The sequence below is a fragment of the Zingiber officinale genome, chromosome 8B (genome assembly GCF_018446385.1).
Source record: "Zingiber officinale cultivar Zhangliang chromosome 8B, Zo_v1.1, whole genome shotgun sequence".
Classification (NCBI taxonomy): Eukaryota; Viridiplantae; Streptophyta; class Magnoliopsida; order Zingiberales; family Zingiberaceae; genus Zingiber; species Zingiber officinale.
In genome coordinates, this window is record NC_056001.1 from 10340224 (window position 1) to 10365024 (window position 24801).

The 24801-nt window shown below is 38.1% G+C and overlaps 7 protein-coding genes across 8 annotated transcripts; 3 read left to right on the forward strand and 4 right to left on the reverse strand.

The window, feature by feature from the left end:
• The first annotated feature begins 951 nt into the window (after positions 1-951).
• Positions 952-1260, forward strand: LOC122013493 (zinc finger protein 2-like). Its single transcript, XM_042569771.1, has one exon. It carries the CDS (start codon positions 952-954, stop codon positions 1258-1260), a length of 309 nt encoding a protein of 102 aa, XP_042425705.1.
• Positions 1261-1828: 568 nt separating this feature from the next.
• On the reverse strand, positions 1829-9085 carry LOC122014939 (26S proteasome regulatory subunit 4 homolog). 2 transcript variants are annotated; one of them, XM_042571488.1, is made up of 7 exons: positions 8495-9085; positions 6533-6778; positions 5566-5735; positions 5252-5468; positions 5000-5140; positions 3086-3194; positions 1829-2025 (listed from the first exon to the last, which is right to left on the reverse strand). In XM_042571488.1, exons 1-6 carry the CDS (start codon positions 8972-8974, stop codon positions 3111-3113), a joined length of 1338 nt encoding a protein of 445 aa, XP_042427422.1. In that variant the 5' UTR covers positions 8975-9085; the 3' UTR covers positions 1829-2025; positions 3086-3110. The 2 variants fall into 2 exon arrangements, with proteins under 2 accessions (XP_042427422.1, XP_042427420.1); XM_042571486.1 differs by having other exon boundaries at positions 1829-2039.
• Positions 9086-9518: 433 nt separating this feature from the next.
• LOC122017771 (ubiquitin-NEDD8-like protein RUB2) lies at positions 9519-11882 on the reverse strand. The gene is made up of 3 exons (XM_042575460.1): positions 11729-11882; positions 10924-11183; positions 9519-9831 (listed from the first exon to the last, which is right to left on the reverse strand). The coding sequence occupies exons 1-3, from the start codon at positions 11819-11821 to the stop codon at positions 9720-9722; spliced, it is 465 nt and encodes a 154-aa protein (XP_042431394.1). The 5' UTR covers positions 11822-11882; the 3' UTR covers positions 9519-9719.
• A 1267-nt stretch (positions 11883-13149) lies between these two features.
• On the forward strand, positions 13150-15882 carry LOC122017256 (60S ribosomal protein L23). The gene is made up of 4 exons (XM_042574815.1): positions 13150-13267; positions 13345-13629; positions 15304-15345; positions 15595-15882. The coding sequence occupies exons 1-4, from the start codon at positions 13255-13257 to the stop codon at positions 15675-15677; spliced, it is 423 nt and encodes a 140-aa protein (XP_042430749.1). The 5' UTR covers positions 13150-13254; the 3' UTR covers positions 15678-15882.
• A 435-nt stretch (positions 15883-16317) lies between these two features.
• On the reverse strand, positions 16318-17234 carry LOC122016686. Its single transcript, XM_042574067.1, has one exon. It carries the CDS (start codon positions 17175-17177, stop codon positions 16767-16769), a length of 411 nt encoding a protein of 136 aa, XP_042430001.1. The 5' UTR covers positions 17178-17234; the 3' UTR covers positions 16318-16766.
• A 431-nt stretch (positions 17235-17665) lies between these two features.
• LOC122014695 (molybdopterin synthase catalytic subunit-like) lies at positions 17666-18380 on the forward strand. The gene has a single exon (XM_042571058.1). It carries the CDS (start codon positions 17805-17807, stop codon positions 18324-18326), a length of 522 nt encoding a protein of 173 aa, XP_042426992.1. The 5' UTR covers positions 17666-17804; the 3' UTR covers positions 18327-18380.
• Positions 18381-18574: 194 nt separating this feature from the next.
• Positions 18575-24219, reverse strand: LOC122014694 (ethylene-responsive transcription factor 3-like). Its single transcript, XM_042571056.1, has 2 exons — positions 23270-24219; positions 18575-19073 (listed from the first exon to the last, which is right to left on the reverse strand). The coding sequence occupies exon 1, from the start codon at positions 23916-23918 to the stop codon at positions 23286-23288; it is 633 nt and encodes a 210-aa protein (XP_042426990.1). The 5' UTR covers positions 23919-24219; the 3' UTR covers positions 18575-19073; positions 23270-23285.
• Positions 24220-24801: the final 582 nt, after the last annotated feature.

The window sequence follows — 24801 nt, forward strand, 5'->3', positions numbered from 1 at the left end:
TAGAGCAATTAACAACCACGATGATGATTGATTAGCTTGTATGTTTCCCTTACGAAAGTAATCTGGCAGGCACATATATAATTAAAGGCAGGTTGCAATTAACCTCGTGCATGCATTGCATCCTCCCAACAGGATCAGGTCTTATATTGATGCATCAGCCAGCGGTCAAATGCATGCATAAATGGCAGATAATAAAGTTAGTCCGAGGGAGTTGTTCCAAAAGCTGAGATACATAGGAATTCAAGAATGTCAAGTTTTGGATGCTTGTTCGGTAGTTGTCACCAGACATGATAGAATATTCTCCTCCGAGTTGCGATAGATACATGGAATTATCTACAGTAGCAAATCAATCTACTGTTTGGAGCACAATTTACACGTCTCTGCCTAATTAAATTAATATGCTGTACCTGCTAAAGTAGGGCTGCAAGATGTTCAAGTTGACAAAGATCGATGGTCTTTTTGTCGGTTTAAATGGGGTCCTAGGGCTAAGAAAAATTAGATCATTTTTTTGTAGTTATTCTTGGCATGGCAATGCATAAGAATTTGACTACTGAACCACTTGATTGCAAAACATATCACAATTATAGTGACGCAATTAAGTTAGTCAGGTTTGGGTTTGCCACCAACAAAAACCACGTGAACATCATGAGTTTTACTAGCGGGGCATTAATTGACTTGTGGATTTCCAAGTGCTAGGGGCTTTATTGAGTGGGTGGTTAAGTGTATACACATTCTTAAAAGAGAATATCTACAGCGTAAAACAAAACAGATGCATCGAGAGGATAAAAATGTGCAGCGCATTAAAAGCGTGAGGAAGATGATCAGAAGTTATGCATTGCTTGGCCATTCCCAGTCTAATCGGAGGATTTCAGCTCATTAATTACTGTACCTACTTCTTCCTTGCATATATGGGTATGGGTTACCCACATAATGCTATCATTCATTGGACCTATGGAGCATGAAAGCAAGAGGACTAACAATGATGATAACCGGAATCTGGATGCAGAGTTGAATCTAGAGAGGATGTTCACCTGCAGCTACTGCCCGCGAAGGTTCTTCAGCTCTCAGGCATTAGGCGGCCACCAGAATGCGCATAAGCAGGAGAGGCAAAATAGAAGGTTGAGAAGGGAGATAGCCGTCGCCACGCGCGTTCAGTCTCCTCAGCCATCTGTTGTGGCAGGATCACCAGTTGTAGTGGAAACTCAGACGAGTAACGGACAGGAGCTAGTAGAGGAGCTCGACTTGACTCTTAAACTATGAGTAGCTCATGTACTTTCTTTCCTATTTTGGTAAGCAACCATTATTTTGGTATTTTACATAGAATAATGAAAATTTTGAACATTGATTCTGGATCGATATGAGCTTAGTTTGTCTATACATAGCACAAGCTTGCCGTGTTTTATTTTCCCGAAGACCAATTTTCGGTCTCCCTTCCTGATTAATTTTTTCCTTTTTAACTTTCAGTTTATTCGAATAGATCAACTTTTAACCAACAATTAAACGAACTCATTTTAAATGGCTGAACCATCGTGCCGCCGATACTGCAAATATCTTAATTAAAAGAAAGAAAATTACCAGCCACTCCAAAGCAAAATTTTATTTGATTCAAGAATTTCAGTAGAGGGACGAATTACGTTTTCACGAAATGTAAATAAGCACAAGGGCAGTCAATGCAGTTGCAATTATTTATCTAACAAACAAACCAACTAAAGTAGTGCTTTCAAAATAGAACGGCGAACTGGTCGTTCCGAATTGCCCTCCGGTTCCTTGCCTACATTTGATTAATCAGTGGGTCCAATATTTGAAAATAAAAAACACCAATAGCTCGTTTTCCTCGGGTCCTTTTGAAGTTTCCTTGTCAAGTTTATGCAAATACATAAAGTTTTAAGTACATAAATACGTTCATTCATCGAAATACAAATTACAAAATAAAAATAAAAATTCAGAGGATTTGAAATACATTTGGTAAGGCATTGGACGGTGCCCTTGTAAACAGCATTGCTCCACGCGTGGGGGATATCCTACCTGCAGCCGAAGTGCTGAAATCAATAGGTGTTAAATTTCTTTGCAACAAAAGTAGAATGTTGCAGCTGTTTCGTTTCACAATATGGATCCTACAATTGAGGTCATATTATAAATAAAGACAAGGATAGCCAAGTTGGCGGCAAATGAAACCAAGTGGATTGGACAAAATATTTCTTGTTGGAACATTTTGAAATATAGTGACTATTCATTGTCTATTACTTGTACGATTTCGACAAACCAAATGATGAAAAGAGAATGAAAATTACGAACCAAGCTATAAAGTACACATTCAATATCTAAGAAATTTCATGCCATGAACAAACCAAAATATGACTACATATATTCCTCTTCCATTCTCACTCATCCCTAAAAATAACTATTTCGTTCTTTGTTAACTTCATTCTATAATGCAAACCATGTATAAGTAAATTATTTAAATGTTAAGACATGATGTTGAATAGAATTTATTGTTCTGCCATGGGAAAAACATTTTTAATAGCCCAGTGCAGAAAGTTTGCAGACAAGGATAAGACCTCTAATGGCCTCACTTGCCATACTAAGCTTGAGGCATACCATATATATAGAAAATGTTGATTAATTGGTCACTTATGCTAACAACAAAAGGATGCAACACATGGGAAATGAAAGCACTTTTCTAGCATACAATCAGTACTAGAATTGGTTCCTGATGTCTAGTTGATGCAATGAGAAACAAAAAACCTCTACTGCAGTTGATGGACTATAGTTAATTTTATGTTTAAGAAAGGATGTAACGTCTACCATATAGTCTGTGTTTCTTATTCATCCTCTCTTATACATCAAATTGAGTATAGTTGATCAACTATAGCAGCTAGGACATCAGCAAGAACTACCATGACATAGATTTGTCACTCTCAAATGAAGGTATACATTTGCAGTTTGAATAAGAAAATCACCAAATTTTACTTCTAGCAAGACCATAAATCCAAGCCGTTTATTTACCCATTTGCCGATATCAAGGTTAATGAAAAAAATTTAAAAGGTTGAATTAGAATGCTAAAAAGCAACAAATAAGAATAACCTTCCAGTCCAAGAGGATCAGTTTGTCACATGTAGAGTCCCTCTGGTACTCCTTCCTTCTTTTTAAACATTACTTTATCTTTGGCCTTCTTGAAGTCTGCATGAGTAACCTGGGAAAAGATGATGTCATAAAGAGTTGCTGATAAGCTAGTACTGTCTATGACGTTCAGAGGGGAAAAAAGAGCAAACAATTTGGCATTCCATTAACCCGTCAATTGAATGCAGCTCAGCAAGGTAATGAAAGAATGCATTCTATGTAGGGAATCCAGTTGGCAAATTTTCCCTATGCGTCGACACTTTTAGGGTTTCTCACGGATAACCTACATAATCTGACTCATCATACTTCATATCGATCAACAAATGCAATTGGCATAAGTTGGATTTTATTTGCAATATATTTCAAACGAACATGATCTCAACGGTTCCATATCAAGGTCTAAATTCTAGATCTTTTTCTGTCAATCTCCTAGTGAACAATAAAGTTCTCAGGCATGAAGGCGTCCAAATAAAGTTTCTTATTGTGCTATATGAACAAGCTTATTCTATTAGTATAATTGGATAAAGCACAGCTAAAATATTTCGGCTTGGCCCCTTAAAAATATATTGCGGAAGCCTCAGTGATAGGCCTCCATCACTTTCGCCACTCTAGCAAGATACAACAAAATCAAATAGAGGAAAGAGAAATCATGTGAAAAAAAGGAGAGACAAACATCTGTGGTGAACTAAGCATGATTATATTCTTCCAGTCAAGGCTAACATCTGTGATGATAAGCATGATTATATTCTTCCAGGCAAGACAAACATCTATAATGATAAGCACGATTATATTATTCTAAGGCAAGATGGGGTATAAGAGGAAGAGAACCCTATGAACACTTATGTAGTGTCAATTTTGTATTACTTGAAAAACATGAGTGGAGAGTTCCAAAGAGAAGCAAGTTTTTTGGTTGTAATAATCATAAAAAGAAAACCTTGCATGAAGGTAACATGAATTTTTATTCAAAAACAAGCAAATATGCCACCCAAAATTTTTGATAGCCTTTATTTACAATGCAAGTACATCTCATCAACGAACAATTTCCACTTTATTTAGTCAAGGTAATATAAAGACATACTAAAATAGCTAAATCCACTACAATATCTAGTTTTAACAAAATTAGATTTCTTCACTTTCAAAGAGATAAATTAACAAACTGTACTAGGAATTCCATGTAGGTGTTGGGAGTTGACATACTTGTCCAGACGTAGGAGTTAAACATTACAGAATCTTAAAAAAAGCAAGCCACTAAAGTAGGCATGCTCAAATCTGTTAGTGAAAAACATATAATCAAGTTTCACATGAACCACTAGATGGAAACTACTACCATAAGTCACCAGAATAAGATAGAAGAAAAAAAGGGCATAATTATGTCAATTTGCCCTGTAAAAAATCTCCAAAGTAATATGCACCAATTATATATCAATTAGGTTTGGAAAACTTGGATAGGAACAGATGGAAACTACAACCATCAGCCACCAGAATAAAATAGAAGAAAAAGGCATAACTATGTAAATGATTCGGCTTGGAAAACTTGAATAGGAGCGGATGGAAACTACAACCATCAGTCATCAGAACAAGATAGAAGAAAAGGGCATAACTATGCAAATTTTCTCTGCAAAAAATCTCCAAAAATAATATGTACCAATTATATATCAGGATTAGGTTTGGGAATCTTGGATATGAACAGAAAAAAAATCTAATGGTCTCTTTCAGAAATAGGTGGCAAATATTTTAACAGATAAATTAAAAACATGTGCGCATATGGAAGCAAAGGTATCTATGAATAACAAAGTAGCATCTGGTGGCACCAGACTATAAACATTCCCCTTACTTTCACTTTCAAGTAATATAGTAACCACTAGAAACATAAGTTACCTTCATTCTACGCTCTCTCAAAGCATGCAAACCAGCTTCAGTACAGATTGCTTTGATATCAGCTCCAGAAAATTCATCCTTTGTCATGACAAATTCCTCCAGGTTGACATCATCTGCCAGTGTCATTCTAGTAGTATGTATCTAAGCAATCGATGGCAAAATATCAGCAGGTCCCAAAAATAGAGACATGTGCAGAAATAGGTATATTGCATTGAACGATAGCTCTATAATTAGTCAAGAGAAATAACACACTTGAAAAATTCGCCGCCTTGTTTTAATATCTGGCAGAGGGAATTCAATCTTCCTATCTATCCGACCTGGACGGAGCAAGGCTGGATCCAGACTTTCAATTCTGTTAGTTGCAAGAATAACCTTAACATCACCCCTTGAGTCAAAACCATCTAACTGGTTCAGCAACTCCAACATAGTCCTCTGTATTTCGCGCTCACCACCAGAATGAGCATCATATCTAGGAAAATAATGCAATTATTTTTTTTTTCAAAATAACATCATCTTTACTCATACAGAAAAAGAAGTGCAGACTTTTAATTCCCGTTTAATTTTACCTTTTGGTTCCAACTGCATCTATCTCATCAATAAACACTATTGAAGGAGAAAGTTCATCTGCTACTCTAAATAATTCTCGAACAAGTTTTGGGCCATCACCCAAATACTTTTGAATCAACTCACTGCCAACAACTCGCAAGAAAGTGGCTGATGTTGAGTTAGCTACAGCCTGCAATTTGTCCATTATAGCATGGTTAAGGAGTTATAGATGCTGTCAATCATAGCATTAAAGTGACTAAGATTATAATAATTTCAACAATCTAATTATGTGTAAAAGGAGTACAATAAAATTTTGGATAGGTAATAAATTAGCACTAGGAGACGCCATGTTTCATTACAATAAATTACACCGACAGTTCTATTCTTTCCTATAATCATATCTCTGCATGTATTGTTATCCCTAACAAAAGCTGAGAATTATACTAATAAGGGTTTTGGTGAGACATTATGTTCCTTCCTATGGTAGTACGCCGGAACAGGACAAGACCAAAAGGCAACAATTTCAATGGTGATGGCTCCAGCAAACTTCTAGGTTGTTTTTTCTTTCTCCTGCTTATCTTCCATCTCATCAACATCATGCTTCTATGGTTTGGAAGTTGCTCCCTGCGTCCTTTTCTTCATTATGCTGCTAGCATTCTGCAGCAGCTCCCCAGCCCCTTCAGTATTGCTCGGCACAACATCAGTGTGGTTATTTTTGACAGAGGACAACTAGCCCAACTCAGAACACAACTTTGAACCTTGATATTATTCCATTCAACTCATAAAAAAATGACAGGGATGCAAATTTGTCAAAGAGAAGACCAATTAATTGTGCAAATATAATTACACAAAATTATTGGTAAAAAGTAAAACATAGACAGAAAAATAAAAAGAAAAGGCAAATGGAAAGATCCAAGCAATGCAAAATGACATGATAGTTTGTGAGTCACAAAAAATGAACAGAATCAAAATAATACAATCTCTCACCTTGGCAAGCAAAGTTTTTCCAGTTCCAGGCTCCCCATATAATATGACACCCTTAGGGGGCCTAATGCCAATATCTTCGTACAGCTCTGGATGAGTCAAAGGAAGTTCAACAGCTTCTTTAATTTCTTGAATTTGAGAATCTAAGCCACCTATATCAGCATATGATTCCAAAGGTGCTTTCTCAACTTTCATAACAGAAACCATAGGATCAACTTCATCCTGAAGAAGGCCAACAACCGATAGGACCTGCAGAAGGCATTCTGATTTAATTAACAATAGATACACAGGAAAAATAATAATATTGGGTAGTTAAGATTCTCACTTCAAAAAAAAAAAGGCAAACACAGCAAGTGCATTTGTAGTGACAGCTATATGGATACTTGCAGTACAAAGTATGATATTCCAATTAAAACAGATCTTCATTTCAAAGAAAAGAAACACAGGTAGTATAGTTACAATGCAGTGATACTCGTCAATAATTCTCTACATATTTTAAAGAAGAAATGTGTAACATGTGTTCACTAATTGAAAAAAAACACAGAACTAAAGTATTTTACCTATTGTATGATTAGAATTATACTCACATATAAGGTTACTTTGGAATATTTTGCATGTGGTACGTGAACTCATTGCATCTGGAAATATTTTTCTCTAACCTGATAGTTTGCTCTAACTTATTGCTTTAAATTGGATAGAGTATTACATTTTAGGACATGCTATGTGCTCTTAATTAAACTTAAGCTGCAGTTAAAATTATAAAATAACATATACAAGATACAATATCTTAAATATGTTATAGGATCTTGCAATCCTAAGTTTGCGGACCCTCGACTGTCCTCAAAGAAAGATTGTATATGCAAGTTATTTGTCTACATAATCTAAACTTTAAGGGTATAAGGAAATAAATAAATTATATGCCACTTTGTATACTAAATTAGTTCTAAATGTAATGATTTGTAATGTTTGGTATACCAACCATTACATTCTTTTTAAACAAGCTTGACATAAATATTATTCTTTATTCTTTTACAAAGTCATTAATCTAGCTTTTGGAAGAAAAAAAATAATGATTTATCATTACATGATTGCTTACACACTAAATGAATTTTCTTATTTTATCGAGTAAACATGAACTTCTGCATACTATATCAAAAAACACAGAAGAATAAGTAATTAGAATGGTTTAAAGAGAAAAATCTAGAGGGTCAAGGTAGCACAATGAGTATCAGAATTAATTTATAAACATGAATGGGGATCCGTCAACAAAAACAAACAGAAAGAAAGATTTTCTTCCTATCCACACTCTCCTTCCCCTCCCACTTCTTACTTGACTTCTGCCAGCTCCATGCCTACTCCACCAGAGAGGTCATCTTCACCTGTTCATCATCTCCAGCGTACTTGTTCCTTTGATCCAAGTTTTGTTTAATCTAGTGCCTTGAGCTGATTCTAAATGGCAGCCCGGTGCACGAAGCTCCCACCAATACGGGTCCTAGGGAAGGGTCTCCGTCTGAGACTCGAACCGTGACCTCTAGGTAACTGTTGCGCCAAGACCCTTTACTGTTATGCTGGTCCATATGACCATAAAAAGTTAACAAATAGTTCATGCAAACTCAACTATCCTAAGAGCCCTATGATCCTAGGAAAGGGGTAGCGAATAGAGAACATGCTAGTTCCACGGCTTGCATACAAGGAAAAGACAAATTTATAGTGATTGCAGAAAGAGCCAATTCTAGGTGTTCATTTAAGCAGAGGATCTGAAGTCAGTCCTAAAAAAATCCAACAAAGAGGAATAAGGGCCAAAAAAAAAAAGACACTTTATCATTCGTTTCGACAGAAGAAGATGCTCCAACGTAGCAGCCTCAAATTTTCATCAAAAATACGAAAGGTTAGCGTCGATCTTACAGCGGAAAAAAGTGCTAACACAAACCCTAAAATGGAGAAGCGATCAAGAAAAAGAATGACCTTATTGTGCATGAGGATGGCACAACCAGGTTCCAGCTGGTCCTTATCGACAAAGGAAAGGATGCTGACGTAGTACTCCGGCCCGACGGACGAGGAGACGATGGCATGGTTTTCATCAATAAGCTCCTCAAGATTCCCCACGCTCATGGGCGAACCCCGGAGGTCGTCTACCTTGGATCGGTCCTCCTCGTTCTTCTCCTCCTGGGGGCGGAGGCGCTCCTGGTTAGCGACGAACTCCTCCTCCATGAGGAGATAGTCCTTGATGCGATCGAGCTTAAGAAGGCGGAGGCGGCACTTCGAGAGGGGGGTGACGGTGGGAATTCGTGCAGCGGCATCGGGACCTTTCTGCTTGCGCTGCTTGCGGCCGACACGAGATGGCGGTGCCGCCGGCTCGAACTTCTTGTCCTTCTTATCACCATCGTGCTTACGATCGCCAGGGTGTCCTTGCTTCCCCATCCCACCGGGGGTTCCCTGCCCCATCGATCCTAGGGTTTCAAAGATTCCGCCGGGTTTCGGAGACGGTAAAACTAAGCAACAGGCGAAGCAAACCGCAATCTGAGGATCGACGACTGCCGTTAGTAAAAGGAAGGGGCAGATACTTGCGCTTTATTTGAGGCAAGTTTCTGTTGGGCATAATTGGGCCTCCAATTCTACAGATGAGCAGGCCTTGTTGCACTCTCCTACAACTGTGTGCCCATTAGGATCGTGGAAATTTATTCTTCTTTTTTCATTTTACACCCTATAGTTTGCAAAATAAAAATAAACTACGTCTCACCTTAACATTGTTTCTTCTCACATGTTGCACGAGTGACGATAAACTTAAATGTATGTTTTACAATGCAAGTTTACATAGGTTTCCTAAATAAGCAAATCAGGCATTTACTTTTCAAATAACTAATTGGTGTATCGGTTTATCAAAATACTCCTTTGTCAATCTCTGGAAAAAAAACAGACGCCGCCTTTCAAATAAATATCTTTGATGTCAAAGAATTATGAAGAGCAAAGCCTATGATCTTGAGTACCATTACCACGAAATTTAAAGTATGTATTTGGAATAGACTTCATTGATACAAGAATGCCTAATAGCAAAGCCACTTAGATTGAGACTATCATATCGTAAAATATATCTAAAACAACCTCATTTGATGTCCAAAGTCACAAATAACAGTATAACACCTTCATTAAAAAAGAGAGTCACAAATAACACATCCCCAGCATACTGGAATTAGTACTTGCCACCCCTCAGAGCAAGCACAAGGTGGAGAACAGAGCCACCTTCAATATTGTATTCCTTGGCAGTCTTGTCATCAGCTAGCTGTTTTCCAGCATATATAAGCCTGTACCGAAACAATATAAGATACCTGTGAACTCAGTGATAAGGACAAAATCAAACTAAACCCAGTAATTATCGGACAAAATAATACTAAAACTCCCAGCATTATATTTGGCATGTAAGACGCTCCACCAACAATTGGCATCCACAGCAAGATCACGATTAGTAAAACGGCACCAAAATCCAGTTAGCATCATAAAAAGATATTAAGTAGACGAGGTAACAAATTAACAACTTCACACATTAAAACATCAATGGAGGCCAAGTTCAAAAGAAATTTAATAAATCTAAACAATCAGGAGTAACTCAGATTAAAAAAGAAACAACTACATTTGAAGCTTCTGCTAGCAATTTTATCTTCGAATCCAAAATCTTGCAAGGACAACAAATACAGAAGTTCGGCAAAATTTGAAACATAAGCTAATATAATCACACAGGTTTTGACACAAAAAATTCAGTGAACCAAGTCTCTTTGGCAGTAATTCTTTTTTCTTTAATGGTTGCTTTAAACAATTGATATTTACAATTAAAACATTTTGTTCCCAAATGATACTTCCAATTCCACAGGTTGTCTGTCTCAAAAGTACTGGACTATCTACATATCAAAGTAGAAGATTATAGCTAAATTGAAATTTCTAACAAAATGATCATGAGATTCTAAGTATATGATAAGGAAATGAAGAAACAACTATGCTGTTTTATTTCCTCTAAGCACTGTTTTGAAAATGAAAAGACACTAACAGGTAAGCAGGTTCAGTGGATCAACTAAGGACAAAATTGCATAAAATTTGGTGTCAAGATTGTCAACCATATCTTTTCACTATCACTTTTTCAGCGTTGGACTGATTAAATTATTATTTCTACGAAATGGAGGTCAAACCAATTCACTCGACAATCCAATTCTAAAACGAAAGCATTCGAGTAAAATCCTCTGAAAACACTTCACGGAAACTCTTGAAGAAACAATATGAGCACCCTCATCCATTTCGAAGAGAGAATGAGCTTTTGAGGATTTTTAACACGTTAGAATAAATCTGAAATTGTCAGACAGATTCAATCTCATTAAATTTACCATTCAACAGAAAAGCAAACAAACCTTTGCTGGACAGGCGGGATCCCTTCTTTCTCCTCGACCCGTTCCTTTATCCTATCAATTGTATCAGTGGGCTCAATGTCAATCTCAATTTCTTTCCCAGTTAAGGTCTTCACTTTGATCATCATTCCACCACGAAGCCTGAGAACCAAATGAAGTGTCGACTCTTTCTGAATGTTGTAGTCTGCAAGAGTTCTACCATCTTCCAATTGCTTCCCTGCAAAAATCAATCTTTGCTGATCTGGTGGAATGCCTTCCTTGTCCTGCATCATCAATAAGTGATCATTCAGGAATATTTTTAGAGTGGTTAATCAGCGTAGAAGTTCAAACCTAAATAATCGTTGATGCTATTTTATTATATTATATTATATTATATTTTATTGTGATCGTTATGAGTTCAGGCCGAATCAACTCGAAAGGTTAGTCAGCCGTACCTAAAACCCTAAGAATAAAAATCAAATGATGAATGCCGTATGATCATTAATTTCACAATTGCAAAATCGCGTGCTTGATCAAATAATGCGTTGCATAAGATTTTGCGGACTGAGAACTGTTTTGCGGCCAAAGAATTGCATTCTTTGTCCAAGCCCAACCATAAAAGCTACAATACCAGTTGGCGGAAGCTTTATCAATCCTCCGCTATGAAGAACCGGAACGAGCAACTGGAAAAGAAAAGCATAAAGGAAAAAACATAGAACAAAAACCATAAAGCAGCCGAGTTGCGTACTGCGTGCTCAAGAAAACCCTAAATTGGACCACGAAGACGAAACCAACAAGAGGTTGAGATCCAAGGAAAGGCAGGGAACACCTGAATCTTGGCTTTGACATTGTCAATGGTGTCGCTGCTCTCGACCTCGAGGGTGATCGTCTTCCCAGTTAGGGTTTTCACGAAGATCTGCATCCCTTCTCTCCTCAGCCGAGCTAGCCTGGTTCTTTGTCGGATTAAGGAAAGGCTAGTTGATGCTCCTATTTATAGTTTTTCGCATTTTTTTAATCTTCTTTGTATATTTCAAACTTTTCCGATTTAAAGAATCAATTTACTTATTTTTATAATGCCTTTATTTTACATTTTATGATTTTCTGATTCTATTCCAGCTTGCAATTAACGTAGTTAATTCAATTATAAAAAGATGATCGAGTTTTTTTAAAAGGAATGTATTCAAACATGGTGATGAAACAGAAATGAGATGAGAACAGCGACGTGAGTAATTTTCTTGGTTCAGCTCTCGCTCTAATGGAATTTCCTTTATAGTTCTGTTTGTTGACCTTGAAATGCAAACGTTATTTGTTGAGCTTGATGCTATTTTTTTATATTTTCCTCCTCCATAATGATAGCTAATAAAAAAAATGTCATAACATGTTTTTTTGTATATAGTAGTAGTAGAGAGAAAAAAAATACTAATTTATCAAAACATTATTAAAAATATAATTTTCTATATAATTTAAGGGGAAGAAGCAACCCATGTACTAAGAGAGCTAATTTTGCATAAAGGCCCATTTGCAGCCCGTCAACAAATATAATTTAAGGGGAAGAAGCAACCCATGTACTAAGAGCGCTAATTTTGCGTAAAGGCCCATTTGCAGCCCGTCCACAAATATATCGGAAAATGAGAAAAAAAAGGAAATCTGATTTTAAATGGCCCATGCAGGTCTCGAATTGCGACCTTCGCGTTATTAGCACGACGCTCTAACCAACTGAGCTAATAGGCAAGACGCTTAAAATATAGAATATTAATATATTATACTATATTAAGTGTTCTTATAATTTACTGTCCCTGTTAAATTTACTCTCCTGGACCCAGAAAAAAAAAATGGTCTAGAAGATGTGTCACTCGTATTTGTGGGCGGACCGTGACTATGATCCGACCGCAAATAGTTGCAATCCCTTCTTAGGTACACCGTCTCCATCAGATTATAGTTTTTATTCGGAGCGAGCGGGCGGACGGGCGACCGAAGGCCTCCGATGGTGGATAAGTGACCAAATTACTGGGCGCCGAGCGAAGGTGTCCTCCGGACGACCTCTGGCCCGCCGCTCCGAACAAAACCTATAATCTGATGGGGGCGATGAACCCAAGAAGGAATCGTAATAATTTACGGTTGGATCACGATCACAATTCAGTCGTAAATATGAGTGACATATCTTTGGACGTAAAAAAAAATGGTCCAAAAAATCTGTGCTCGATTTACTGGTCTAATGATTGGGCTACATTTTTAATGCAAACCCAATCGCCATTTTCTTATACCCAAGGGTTCTCGCTTAATTTCCCACAAACCAAAACCCTAGAGCTTCTTGCTTTCTTCCGAGAGCGGCGTTGTCAGCTCTGCACCTCCAAGATGTCGAAGCGAGGTAATTCGTTCCCTCTTTTTTTCTCCGTCGTGTTGGGGTTTGTGTTTGATTTAGATCTGCTGCATTGGAGTTTACAGGCCGTGGAGGAACGGCAGGGAACAAGTTCCGGATGTCTCTGGGTCTTCCGGTGGCAGCGACGGTAAACTGTGCCGACAACACCGGGGCTAAGAACCTTTACATCATCTCCGTCAAGGGGATCAAGGGCCGGCTCAACCGCCTGCCCTCCGCTTGCGTCGGGGACATGGTCATGGCCACCGTCAAAAAGGGGAAGCCTGACCTCCGGAAGAAGGTCATGCCCGCCGTCATTGTCCGTCAGCGAAAGCCTTGGCGCCGAAAGGACGGTGTTTACATGTACTTTGAAGGTTGTATCTGCCCATTACCAAATTGTTTTTCTCTCTCTCGTGTTCCCCCATGATTGTGAATCTCCGCTTTGTATCTCATAGCAGGTTTATCATTCAACTTCTTTGATAATTATGTAAATGCAACTGATGTGCGATGATGACATCGATTAGAGTTAGCTTTCATAGAAGTGGATTGCTGTCTGACCCAGTTCATGTAGCTTTGCATGTAGGGAATTACAGCCTGATTCTGTTCAAGTTGATCTCTTAAGACTTGTTTAGGTAACACATATCACTGCTCAAAGGAAGCTTAGAAGATTGATTTGTATTATAACTGATTGCTTTGAATTGGAAATAAGTGGGCCCTTAATAGATTTCAGTCTAGGGTTTCCAATGTTAAGAAAAAGTTCCCTTTTATAGCTATAGTTGACATACACATCGCTCATGGTAGTCTGATTACTTATCTTTCAAGGCGCTTTTATTTTTTCAAGGTTTGTTGGCTTTCATATAGTTGCTTGCTGCTTGAAGGCTAATTTGTTGTCTATTTTCATGTAAGAATGATTTTCATCTTAACTTGCAAAGAGGTTTTTAGGATCAGTTTTCTTGATATTATATTTTTCATGAACATCATCCTCATTCTCTACTAACTAGTCACTAGTCAGTGACTGAAATACACTGCTGAGAACATGAAAATCTTTGGATGGTAAATACCTAACATCACCATATCCAGCCCTTAGAATGCCACCCTATCTAGCAAGTGTCAATAATTTTCTTGGAAAACAATGTCTGAAAGCCTTATTTTTGTGCTCTTAAAATTCCTTGTATTTCCTTGCGAGTGTTACTAAATTTGATGGAAGATAAATTGTCTGAAAGTCTTATTTTTGTGTTCTAAAAATGCCTTTCATATTATCTTTACAGACAAAGTTGTGCCTGCCACAATACAAAAATGTTTATTATCTTTTGTGCTCTATTTCAATAGCTTATTGAGTTTCTTATGATGATAAAAGATGGGAATGAGGATTGTTTGTCCTCTTTGACAAAAATTTCTAGGAGTGTGCTTGTTCCAACTGTTTGAAGTTGGGTACATGGATTTCATGTCTCTATTGAGCTCTATGTATAGTTATTATCATCAGTTAACTTTTTGTAAAATATTTCTTGTATCACTACTGGTAACTAATTAATTAGTGTAGTTGAATTTTGTCTTCGTAATAAAGAATCCTTTTCTTATTATGTGTGCAAATATTGTCCAAAGTCCTTGATTACTCATTTCTTCTATAGAGTTTTTTGCTTTGTTTTTTTTTCACTTCAAGAATATAGTAGCCAGTAAGCTGCAGTTTGACCTTTGGATGACTATTATAAACGTTCAGTAGTTGGTATGTCTTTTTTGTGTTAGCCTCACTATAAGTGGCTATGTCATTTTCTACAAACTTGGCCTACATGTCTGGGTTTTTTGTGTTCCTGGTGTCAAATTTCAACATATGTTATAAATATATTACAGGTACCAGGTTCCATAAAAGTATTCCATTAGATGGAATAATCATTTCCAATTTGCCATAAGTTTGATATAGAATTCTTACCCTTCATGATTGCTCTCATCACTTGTTGCTAAGCAACAGCTAGAAGTTCTCTTCATATGTTTTCTTACATCTGTTTATGTTTGTATACGAGTCTAATTTCTTTATCACTCAAATTAAGCAGATAATGCAGGAGTGATTGTCAATCCGAAGGGTGAAATGAAAGGTAAGCAAGACATGGAGTAGGAAAAAACTTTATTTTCCAGTATTACTAGTTAAAGTGTAGTGAGTTTTTCATTAAGTCTTAGTCATTTATGATATTACTTAGACTATGGTCACTCCAGAGTTGCATTTCTTGCTGTTGTTGCTTGGGCTGAATGATTTGTTTACTTTAGTGGATTAGTTATCCACCCGAGTAAATTAATCTCAGCAAAAAAGCCTTAAAAACTCTTTCTGATCTTCATGGTTTTCACAGGATCTGCAATTACCGGACCCATTGGAAAAGAATGTGCGGACCTGTGGCCAAGAATTGCTAGTGCGGCAAATGCTATTGTGTAATGTCATATTACTGGTGTCGGAGTTTTTGCATTATGTTTCATTTGCTTCAAGAACTATTGAGGTCCAAAGTTGTTTGTTTAAAACTTGGTTGCCTAGTTTACTTCGCTCACAATGCGAGCGTTTTTCTATTATCTCTGTTTGATGCTTGCGTTCTTGTTGAACTCTTTTCAAGTATAAACAAATGTTATTCCTCTGATTTTATTTATATCTTTGGTTTAAAATGAAAGTGACCAAATGCACAGCTAACAATAATACTTTATGAACTATGAATGCTAAACGACCAACAATACAGATATATCATTATTATTAATTTGTATCTAATGTTTTTTATTTACATTTATTTTCTTAATTAATCGTGTAACACGCACTTCCTTAGAAATAATAAAAAGTAATATATTTAATTTTTTTCTAATAATATTTTGATATGTATTAGAAGTTGTTACTTTTTTGGGGACATCTCTCATTTTTTTATTACCATTAAAATGACATTTTTGTTAATATATATATATATATATATATATAAAAAGACATTCTGTTTATTTTTATTTTGGCATAGTTTATCAAATTAAAATAAAAATATAATAAAGTGTTTTTTAAAATATTTTAAATAAGACATCTTTTTGACTGATTGACGCAAGATGTATATTTCCTTTTAGATAAGAAGAATAAAAAGTATAAAAAATAAATTAAGAAAGAAGACAGACAAATATTCAGAGAGAGAAGGATTTACTGGTCACGCACCTTAGAGGAACAAATCTCCAAAATCAAATGAAATCTGCAAATTAATTCGCGTGTCGCAAAAAAAAAAAAAAAAATCCGAGAGAGAAGGATTTACTGGTCACGCACCTTAAAATCTGCAAATTAATTCGCGTGTCGCAAAAAAACAAAAAAAAAAAATCAGAGAGAGAAGGATTTACTGGTCACGCACCTTAAAGGAACAAATCTCCAAAATCAAATGAAATCTGCAAATTAATTCGCGTGTCGCAAAAAAAAAAAAAAAAAAACCTAATTTTCAACTGTTATGACCTTATGTACAATTTCAAATCAAAGAATCGGAGAAGAAAGACTCGGAAAGAGTCACCAGATTCTTCAGGCATCAACGACTCCCGCGGACGCAGGGTGAAAAGGTGATGGAGGGAGGCGGGACAAGAAGGCGCGATGCAGCAACTCGCCTCCGGAGGCCTCGTCGTCGCCGTCTCGCCCCTCGTCGAAGTTGAGGGCGTAGCTGAGGGGATCATAACCGAACTTGCGGCGCGAGTGGTGGCGCCGCCTGATCCGAGACGCTAGGATCCGGCATTTCCCTCCGAACTTGAGCAGATCCCGCGCCTTTCGCTGAATCCAGGTGGCAGATGCACGAATCATCACGGCGGGCTGCTCGTCCTCTCCGTCTCCTCCCGTGCCACCGCCGCCGGCGAAGCAGCACGACAAGTAGATCGAGGAACGGAGCTGGTTCATGAGGGACGGAGGCGAGGAAGCGGAGAAGTGATGGTCGAATCCCATTTGGATTTTTAGGGAAGGAGCAGAGTTTTTGTGGCCTCGGAGTGGTGCGACGATAGTTAGCGGGCAGAGTCGTATACCCGTATTTATCGGATCTTGAAATCGGGCTGCGTGGCGGGTACTCCTGAGTTGGACCTCCGCGTTTGCTAGAGAGCCCGCGTCGCTGGCGAGTTGCGAGTGGAAGATGCGCGTTTGCATGGATGGGAAATTTGAAACCGTTAAATTATTTAATCAAATTTTAATAATTATAAAATCTTGAGAAAAATTACATAATAGTGAATGTAGGAAAAAATTCAGATATCATTTAACAAGTATGCTTGCTTTGTAGGAAACGTAACAGGAATTGTAATATAAGCATTTACGATGGGAATTTGATTTGATAAAAAAAATAAATTGAAATATGATTGGGAAAAAATAATTTAATTTGGTAGAATGTGTTTTTTTTTTCATGGCTGTGAAGATGAGCCTTCAGTTTCTGGCAATGAAAGATGGGAACAACTGACAATTGACAACTGACAACTGACCAACATACAGTTGTCCCTGTCTGTGTAATTATACCAATCCTGCTCCGGTCGATGTTCACTGGGTTTTTATATCCCCCCAAAAGTAGGGCAAAATCGCCTCAATATCATGGCTTCGGCGGCAGCGGAAATGGATCTGGTCGATATACTCGACGCCTCCTCCGGCCCGATCGACATCGCCAGGTACGTCGACTTCGTCCGCGACCCCGCGGCGAGCGCGATCGCCACCTTCGAAGGCACGACCCGCGACACCTTCGAGGGCAAGCTCGTGGAGGAGCTTCGGTACGAGGCCTACGTGCCGATGGCGGCGCGTCGCCTCGCCGCCATCTGCGCGGAGGCGCGGGGTTCCTGGCCGCTCCTCCGTCTCGCGGTGGCGCACCGCCTGGGGACGGTGGGGGTGGGGGAGGCCAGCGTGTTCGTGGCGGCGTCGGCGGTTCACCGGGCGGAGGCGATGGAGGCGTGCCGCTATTTGATCGACGAGGTGAAGGCGTCGGTGCCGATCTGGAAGAAGGAAGTGTACGAGAACGGGGAGGTGTGGAAGGAGAACAAGGAATTCCTCGAGAGGAGGGCGGCCCATCACGAGATGGACCCAGCCCACGAACTTAAGGAGACCTCCAACGGCGAAGACTAACATGAAGCAACGACCGTCTGATGCGTAGTGGACGATTGCTAGAATTTGTATCGACAACGAAGAATCAAAACAAACTCCACCGTAATTTTAAATTATCGTGGAGATTAAGACTCCTTTGTTTTACTACTTTTAAGCGGTTATTGAGTGCAAGAGTTTTTAAAAAGAACCATGAATCTAAGTTCAATGTTTAGGCCAATGGACTAGATTTGCGGCTCAATTGCTAAATTATTACCAAAGACATTCTCCAAGAATCGAAATAAAAAACTCCTAGCACAAAAACATCATCCAAGTAAATTGCTAAGGTAATCAAAACTATAAGAATCAGGTTTTTGTTGACTAGATAATTGGATAGGCATCAACCAAAACCGAACATTGACCTTCATCCTCTGTCCACAAGCTAATGAGAAGTCAACAATGCCCTACCCAAATGGTAAACTTGCATCACTAATAAGAAGCCAACAATGCATTGACAAGGAACAGGTACCAACCAAGCAGCAGGACGATTTGATTGATGGTTTTGACTATAACCTCTCACCTTTAGCATTTCCAGCTTATGGTCAAACCATAAAAAGAAGGTTGATTCTCCTCTTCTCGTGCTGTCGACTTGTTACCGTTGGCATTCTCACCTTCCTTCCATACTTTCTAAACTCCTGTTCATTGTTTTGTTGTGTCGATTAACGTATCTGAATGCCTTAGCAGAACTGAACTTCCAGGCCATGGGCGAGAAGATTGGGATATCTTTAGAAGCTGAAAAAAAAAATTACAGAAATGAATCTAACAGTAGTGAGATTATGAAAACTTGCAGAGAGTATTAACAGCCAAAGAAAACACAAAAGTATTAGTCGAAGAAGTTTACACCTCGCTCCCTCGTAAGAAATTTACTCAGAGCTACATTCGAATTGTCAGACCTATAACATGAAAAAAAAAAATGGACCTAAAAAAGAACAGAAAGTACATGGATCATTCAGTGCTAGCCCAACTAATTCCGACTGACAGGAATCTTTTTCTTCCATTGAATAGTACAAATAAAATGAATAGTGAGAATTTTAACTATCTAGGATATATAACATCAGCATGAGAAAAATTGTATGAAACATAAGGTTTGCAAGGCATATACCATGTTACAAATGAAATTAAGTAAAAATTAAAAATAGGCTGTCTCACAAAAGAATTAAATGCAATTTATTCAGGAAATTTCTATACGTTAAAAAAATGATGAAGAAAAAGGCCCTAGTGAACATGATTCCTACTCCGGTGGGGACTATCTCAGTTACTAATCCTTAGCCTTGAGTGAATAGTGTGCATCCAAATGATAGTAGACTTCTATCGACCACATGCCGGAATAGATGAGATCAATTGAACAAAGAAAAATATGGCACTTTATCTTTTTCATACTTAACAAATGGAACCCTATGGATCAGATCAGAGGAAAATATGTGATGGGCACATGGAAAGGAAAATTTGGATATAATTGTCACAGCAACAAATAATATGCAATTTATTTGACTAAATACATTATTAACTAAAGGATCCATGAATCTGTAGTAGATACAAAACTATTTATGTGTACATTTGGGCTTAATCAGAAAAAAGAAAAATATGTATATCCTATAAATCCGAGCATAATCAATAAATGAATTTCAGATGATGAAACGATGCTCAAGAAATAAATTAGAATCTTATGGGCAATTTAAGAGAACTTGAAACATATTTTTTTGATTTCATATAATTTAATATAAAATTATAGTGTTTCCTGATATGATATTATTTTGGTAGATAAAACACGTGAAAGAATAAATATTAAACTAAAATCTCGACAGAAAATGTTAGAAATAAAGAGTAAAGACATAATATATGGAATTTAAGTTTAGTAATATTAGACAATTGGTAAGACAGAAATGGAACGGTTAGCTTTAAGTATTTAGGATTATTTTTGCAAAATGATAAAGGAATTGAGATAGTTGTCTTGCATAGAATACAATAGGATGGTTGAAATAGTGGTTAGCGTCGAGTGTTTAATGTGATCGTAAAGTACCTCTAAAACTTAAAGAGAAGTTCTAGAAAAACGGTGGTTAGACCTGGTATGTTATATGTTGTTGAATATTGGATTATAACTTGAGTACATAAGCAGAAAATGAAAGTTACAAAAATGAGGATGTTAAGGTGGATGTGTGGACATATGAAGATGTATAGAATAAAAATGAAAGTATTAGAGAGAAAGTTGAAGTTGCATAGGGAAAAATCGAAAAGATACATTTAAGATAGTACTTAGACTACCAATAAATGCCCTAGTTAGGCAATTTGAAACTATGAGAAATGCACACAACAAACGGGGAAGAGAAAGGTAAAAAAAACTTGGTTAGCAACAATAAAATAAAATTTATTTAAATATAGATAATGATATAGTAGGGGATAGAGCCCAATGATGTAAAAGGATCTATATGATTGACCCTACCTAATAGGATAAGACTTAGTTATTGTTATTATTGTATATAATTTAATACAAAATATTTGTTAAATTTTTAAAACATATTAAGCGTCCTTAATGTTTTGTCCCCCCTTTAAAAATAAGTGTAACTTGGTCCCCTCTACTTTATCCTCCATGCCTCACAGCCTCTAATTATACTAAAACTTTTGCGAATATCAGACGCAATAAATAGAACAATCAGAGAAGACTTTTGAATTATGCCATTCATCATCCAAAGTGACAGTTGATAGGGATATAACAGATAAGATATAATTTTGAGTAACAAATAATTATGCTAAACATAAAAAGATACAAATTTCTGAATATTGCACACATGTCAATTTAGTTAGTGACCTATGAGCTTATCCCAAATCTATGTGGTTTCTACAATAAAATTGCCAAAACAGCAAGCCATCATAGCAGAAAAAATTTAACAAAGTTTTGTAATACCACAAACTAGGTGAAGGATCAATACACACAAGAGAAGATATAGAAACAAATTATTCAAACCATACAATTGGAAGAAGCGATTCTAACTTAAAAAATATGGACATCGGACAAGTATTTGAGGAACAATAAAAGCAACTAAGCAAGAAAACTTAATATAAAATTATCGTGGTGCATAATATTTACATATGATATTATTTTGACAGATGAGACATGTGAAGAAGTAAATCCTAAACTAAAATTTTAGTGGAAAACATTAGAAGTAAAAGGTTTTATGTTTAGTAGAATAAAAACATGATATATGGAATTTAAATTTAGCAATATTAGATGTAATGAGACAATTGTTAAGATAGGAGATGACGAGTTGTCTGAAACTGAGAGTTTTAAGTATTTAGGATCATTTTTACAAAATGATGAAAGAATTGCGAGAGATGTCTTACATAGAATAGAAGCAAGATGATTAAAAATAGAGGTTAGCGTCAGGTATTTTATGTGATCGTAAAGTATCTCTAAAACTTAAAGTGAAGTTCTATAAAATGGCGGTTAGACCTGCTATGTTATATGGCGCTGAATGTTAGGCTATGACTCAAGCACATGAGTAGAAGATGAAAGTTGCAAAGATGAAAATGTTAAGGTTGATGTGTGGACGTACGAGGATGGACAGAATAAGAAATGATAGCATTAGAGAGAAAGTTGAAGTTTCATCTATTGAGAAAAAATTCTGAGAGACATTTCAGATGGTATGAATATACGACGAATAAATATCCTAGTTAGGCGATGTGAAACTATGACAAATACGTACATCAAACGAGGAAGAGTTAGGTCAAAAGAAGAATTGGTTAGCAACAATAAAATAAAATTTATTTAAATATAGATGATAATATAGTAGGGGATATAGCCCAATGGCGTAGAAGGATTGATATACCCGACCCCACCTAGTGGGATAAAGCTTGATTATTGATGCATATAATTTAATATAAAACTTTTGTTCGATTTTTAAAACATATTAAGCCTCCTTAATGTTTTCCCCCCCTCCCCCCTAAAAAAAAAATCAGTGTAACTTGCTCCCCTCCACTTGTATCCTCCATGCGCCACTGCCTCTAATGATACTAAAACTTTTGCTAATATCATAAGCAATAGATAGAACAATCAACGATAAGACTTTTGAATTATATTATTCATCATCCAAAGTGACAGTTGATAGGGATATAACAGATAAGATCTAATTTTGAGTAACAAATAATTATACTAAATATAAAAAGATACAAATTTCTGATTTGCACACATGCCAATTTAGTCAGTGACCTATGAGCTTATGCCATAACTATGTGGTTTCTACAATAAAATTGCCAAAACTGCAAGCCATCATAGCAAAAAACATGTAACAAGGTTGTGTAATACCAGAAACTTGGTGAAGGATCAATACACACAAGAGAAGATATAGAAACAAATTATTCAAACCATACAATTGGAAGAAGCGATTCTAACTTAAAAAATATGGACAGCAGACAAGTATTTGAGGAACAATAAAAGCAACTAAGCAAGATTCATCATGAGGCTGAACTAATAATCACACTCACCTAAGGTCCTGAACAACTAAACTAAAATATAGAATGCTAAGTGAATCCTCAGGCAGCAGTCCTTGGCAAAAATTGCAAAAAAACTACGAATATTCTCGGTGCACCTCATCATACTTACCTAGTTTTTTCCCCTACCTTCATGTAGCTAACTCTTCAGATTAAATAATCTAAAAGAAGATTGAATGAATAACTATAAACTTGATTGTTCTTCAGTCATTTCTTCTTCGTGGGTGGAATTCAGTTCTTAAGAGAGATTTCACTACTAATATGCAATAGTCAAAGTTTTCTAATTCAGCATAAATCAAAGAAGATCAGATAGAACTGTTTAATTAGGTACCGCTAATATGCATTTTGATCAAATGAAATCACTAGCATAAATATATAAAATGGCGAGCATGTAAGAAAGCGCAACGATCGATAGTGCTAAAGAGATAAGGAAACAAACGGACTCGTGCGATCAGGATGTCAAAAGCAGAGAATCGTGGCTTGGATGTCGTCATCGGGGGAAGGGAGAAGGTTAAGATCAAACGGAAGTGTATGCCGGTATGTGGAACCGATGTCACGCTCGTCGTCAACGACGGAGGCCGACGACCCGCAGTCACTGTGGCAGTTTTCGTCGTTGTCTGGAATTCTCTGAGGAAGTGGTTTGGCCTGCTTCTCTAGCTGCGACACACATCGGTGGCTCAGCGTCGCGAACGCAGGCGCAGGAAGACGTGGCCCGCCGAAGTACTCCACGGTGCTGCTGTGGCTGCTCGACGTCGGCCGTTGCAGAGAGGACGGCGGGGGGTCATGGTGGTCGTCGCAGACGGGAAACCGGGCGGAGGGAGGGAAGCGGAATGCAGGAGTACGGGTGGGAGACGCAGCGGCGGCGAGGGGAAAGTTGGTCTTGGCCTTGGAACCACGGAACGCGCGAGCGGCGGAGTCGTAGGCCAGGGCGGCAGCCTCGGCCGAGTCGAAGGTTCCGAGCCACACCCTGACCTTCTTCCAGGGGTCCCTGATCTCGGCCGCGAACCGCCCCCACGGCCGCTTGCGCACGCCGCGGAACCGCGTCTCCGCTACTGCCGCCGCCGGCTCCACCGGAACTCGGCCTTTCTTCATCTGGCCAACAGATCGACGGAATGAAAAGGAACAAAAGAAGTGGGAAGAGGGAGCGAGAGATGGGATCAAAGGAAGAGGAGTGCTGATTTCGCCATGTCGAATTGTTCAAAATTGGGGAGATAGATTGGCTGGTTGCTTCATCGGTTGCTATCGATCGCCCCCAAATAAGGAAGACGAATTGTTTGTATGCCCCGTAAGGTCACGTCTCCGTCTACATCTCCGTCTCTACCCTGGCCTTCCTTTCCTTTCCTTTCCCTTTTCCTTCCCCTTCCCCTTCCCTCCTCCTCCCCCTCCCCTTCCCCAGCCTTTTCTCTTTCAGGATGATTTCTTTTATTTCCAATCACCTTCCTATAGGAAATGACCAACCTACCCTCGTTATAAATTGTGCAGTTTGTTGATCTAACAAAAAATGCTTAATTATTGACATACTAGTATAGTAATACAGGAAGGCCGATCTTTCATGTGGCGATAAGAAGGCGAAATGTTGGACTCTTGGGCTGGGCTTTGGGGACATCAACATCGAGTTACTATCTCCGTTGGGGTTTTTAAGGTGAATCCGGCGACGAGCAATGGATCCGGTGGAAGTCGGTGCTCTTCGCACAACAGGCAATCCGGGCGACGGGCGACGGGCGACGGGCGACGGGCGACGGGCGACGGGCGACGGGCGACGGGCGACGGGCGACGGGCGAGTGTGATAGAAGAGGATCACGACGGTGATTGTTCAGCCATCTGCACCGTCTGCGAGAGTTGAACGGGCGACGACAGCTCTGGATGTTGGGCGTCGATATATTCTAGCCAGCGACGTTCGGCGATCGAGTCGTGGGTCAACGTCAGACTGTGAATACAGCTGTAGAGGTAGGGTTCTTGCCTTAATTTGTTTTCT